Below are 3,406 nucleotides of genomic sequence, written 5' to 3' on the forward strand. Positions count from 1 at the left end.
AACTGTTTTTTCGTTTTTCGTCAATAACTCGTTAAATATTGATGCTAGTGAAAAAGTTTTATATGGAAATTGTAGATCTCGTCGTCCCCTACAAAATGATCCTATACGTCACCCCCCTACGTCCATCCGTTCGGGAGTTATTGACAAAAAACGAAATTTTTTTTCCAAAAATTCGCTGTTTCGACGCTGGGACGGCCGGATTTTGCCAGAAACCATAAAATGCTGATTAATCATACAAAGCTGGTTAAGTACTGAAGTAAGTGAAGTAGTTAATAGAAAAATTCATAGAATCTTTCTTGACAATGATTCCTAGCCAGATCCGGCTAGTGTTAACTATCCCTAAAAGGACAAGATTCAAAAAGAATAATACGTCTATGTCTTGTTTTTTCAATACTCGTTCTAGCATCGATGCTGTTGGGTTTTGACATAATTTAGACGTTTTAAAATGAAAATAATTTTCCAAAATGTTTGCAACTGAGATTGGCGTGCGTGCACGCGTGGTTTCGTGACGACGTGCATTCGTCTCGCACGCGATGGCCTCTCGGGCGTGAGTGCGTCTAATTAAAACGAGGTCGCGAATCAATTGGAGTAACGAACCTCCGCTAAGTTAAAGGGGTTCCACTCCCCTTTATCCTCCGTTTCTCTGCTCTCTTTCCGCTCGCACCGAGGCCTGATTGCAAGCGGTTCTAGTTCCAAACGTAACGAGATTCCGATCTCTCCTACTGTTTGCGATGGCCTTCCCTCCCTCCTTTTATTGTCCGCCACGCTTTTGCGACGGACGAGTTCTTTTCGGTGTAGCCAGGCTGATTGGGGCGGATTTCGTTAAACCAGGAAGAGTAAACAATCCCAATGCGATTGATTGAGGTAATCAAACTCACAGAAATTAGTTGCTCGTCTTCTTTGCCAAACAATTGTCAGATTTACTTTCACTGGCAATCATTAACGATCGGGCAGTAAAATGAGACCGAGAAAATGAAAGTCCTCCATTTGGAAAAGTTTCATAACGCTACGTCAAATGAACCAGTTGCTTAATGAATTGTTTATTAAAATACATGAAAATTTATATTAAATTATATTATTAAAATTCATGGTTTATCGCATGATTTCTATATTTAATGATTCATTTATTTCAATTACTATGATCAGTAATTTGGAATATTTAACTGATTATGTGATACGTAATTAACGTTTGGAAGTATTCTATGACTTTTGAACAGGATTGTACGAAAATATGCCGAGACGTTGCGAAGTCCTCCATTAATCATACCAGTTCTCGCGTACATTCGGCGCGCAGTAGTATAGGCGCGTGCCTGGTCAGACATCGAGCGGTCCCTTCGATCGCGGTCGAATAAAAGCGAGAGGAAAGTTGCCACTTGTTGCTGAATTACGCAGCTGAGAGTGAAACGTAGAACAGTATGGATAGAGCGAATGCTTACATCGACGAAGGAAGTTCTTCCCGTATGCCTGAGAGAATCGAATAATTTCCGTTGTCTGAAACACTCAGGATAATTGTATATAAAAAAGTCAAACCAAAGATTCTCAGTCTATGAATAAATAAATCATCTCATGTTAGGACCCACGAATTAAACGAACAGAAAATTATTTAACCAGTTAACTGTGTCGGTCATTTTGCAAAATGCGCCCCAGTGCGTGTCGCGATAATCAAGCGATGACGGATATAGTCGTCAAACACAGAGTAAGTGGCGCTGTTGAAATATTCGGTAAAAAAGACGACTTTATTTTAGAAAATGAATGAATTTATTCACGGATATAGCCGTCATAACACAAAATTCTGCCATTCTTCCATGACGGATATAGTCGTCAAACACACTTAACTGGTTAAACTATATAGTCGTCAAACACAGAGTAAGTGGCGCTGTTGAAATATTGTATCAAAAAGACGACTTTATTTTAGAAAATGAATGAATTTATTCACGGATATAGCCGTCATAACACAAAATTCTGTCATTCTTCCATGACGGATATAGTCGTCAAACACACTTAACTGGTTAAAGAAATTGTTATTACTTTATATTATCAATTCACGTGAAGTACAATTTCATGATTTATTGTACGAGTAAAATCTAAGAAGACAGGACTTTAGGTGAAGAGATTTAGTTTCTAAAAAAAGTGAGTTCCCACGCAAAATTTTATCGCTTCAAATGCGAATTAAATCCCGCGTGAAGGATCTCCGCTGAGTGAAGCGGATGAAAATCCGGTTTTCCGGAAGCATATTCGTGGTACGAGTCACGTTTGTCCTCTTCAACTGCGTTTAGCTTTGACCAGCTCAGCCGCTGTGACAGACACGAGAATAGCTTTTTTTTTTCCCCCTAAACGTCGGAAAGTAGCTGCCGTCTCGTCCCACGTATAGTTCGCCAAGTAACCAAAAGTTCTGCAAACTTCGCTCCCGAGCTCGAGCTCGCTGAGTAATTTCACTTTGAGAACATTTGCAAACGAGCATTTACCCAGCCTCGAGAGGAAATCCGTCTAGCTAGATGTATGTTTGCGCACGTTTGACGCATCAATCGCGCTCGATTAATCAGGCTGATCTAGTAAGACTCGATGCTACATGCGCCGTTCCTGTTTGTGTTGCAGTATGCGGCGATATTCATGGCCAGTTTTACGACCTGATGAAGTTATTCGAGGTGGGCGGGTCACCCTCCACGACGAAGTATCTCTTCCTCGGCGACTACGTGGACAGGGGTTATTTCAGTATCGAGGTAAGTCCCATTCCGACGAATGACTGTAAATCAGATATAAAAAAAAAAAACCGAATTATGTAGTAAATGAAATATTAAACCACTCGTTGCACCTCGTATTACGTTAATGGAGATTGGATCTTGGTATTTCAATCGGTAGAGACACTCGTCGAACGAAGTTCAGTTATCAAATTTGATTCGACGAGATCGTCGATTCCATTCCCTGTTAAGAGTTGCATTAATACGACAAGCAGGTGGGACGTGTGCGGGACCGGTATTCACGGAACACCGGAAGCACTCGAGTTCCCTTCGATTATCGGACTTTCTAATTAGCGATGCGCTCGGTTAATCACCAATTAATATGCTCTCCGGTTGTCCCGAAGCGTTAAGCCACGGGACGGGAATATGAATTCGCGTGGAGAAGTTTCGCATCCTCCTCGGAATTCGTTCGGAAGTTGCCGTAAATTTATCGCTCCCGAGGCGATCTAACAGGGCCCTTTAGAAAATTTCACGCCGCGCTTCCGAATAAAGAACGGAATTCTATTCGCTCTTCTGGAAGAACGACTTTCACGGACCGCTCTTTTAATCCGCAAACGGCTATAAATTTCACTCCCATTCAAAACAGTGCCATGTTAATCCTCTCTCCAATCCTGTACCGTATTTAACATTTTTAAGTGCCCCGCTTACACTTACATTACATCTTCTAA

The 3,406-nt window shown here is 41.3% G+C and overlaps 1 protein-coding gene across 8 annotated transcripts in view; it reads left to right on the forward strand.

The window, feature by feature from the left end:
- LOC108625900 (serine/threonine-protein phosphatase 2B catalytic subunit 2) overlaps window positions 1–3,406 on the forward strand; it is a 122,684-nt gene that overhangs the window by 71,041 nt on the left and 48,237 nt on the right. For all 8 annotated transcript variants that reach the window (XM_026814328.1, XM_018026233.2, XM_026814329.1 and 5 more), the window contains exon 3: window positions 2,596–2,720. In XM_026814328.1, coding sequence (XP_026670129.1) covers window positions 2,596–2,720 — 125 coding nt within the window. The remainder of the gene's footprint in view (window positions 1–2,595; window positions 2,721–3,406) is intronic.

Source organism: Ceratina calcarata, unplaced genomic scaffold (genome assembly GCF_001652005.2).
Source record: "Ceratina calcarata isolate Rehan_Ccalc_2016 unplaced genomic scaffold, ASM165200v1 scaffold379.2, whole genome shotgun sequence".
NCBI lineage: Eukaryota > Metazoa > Arthropoda > Insecta > Hymenoptera > Apidae > Ceratina > Ceratina calcarata.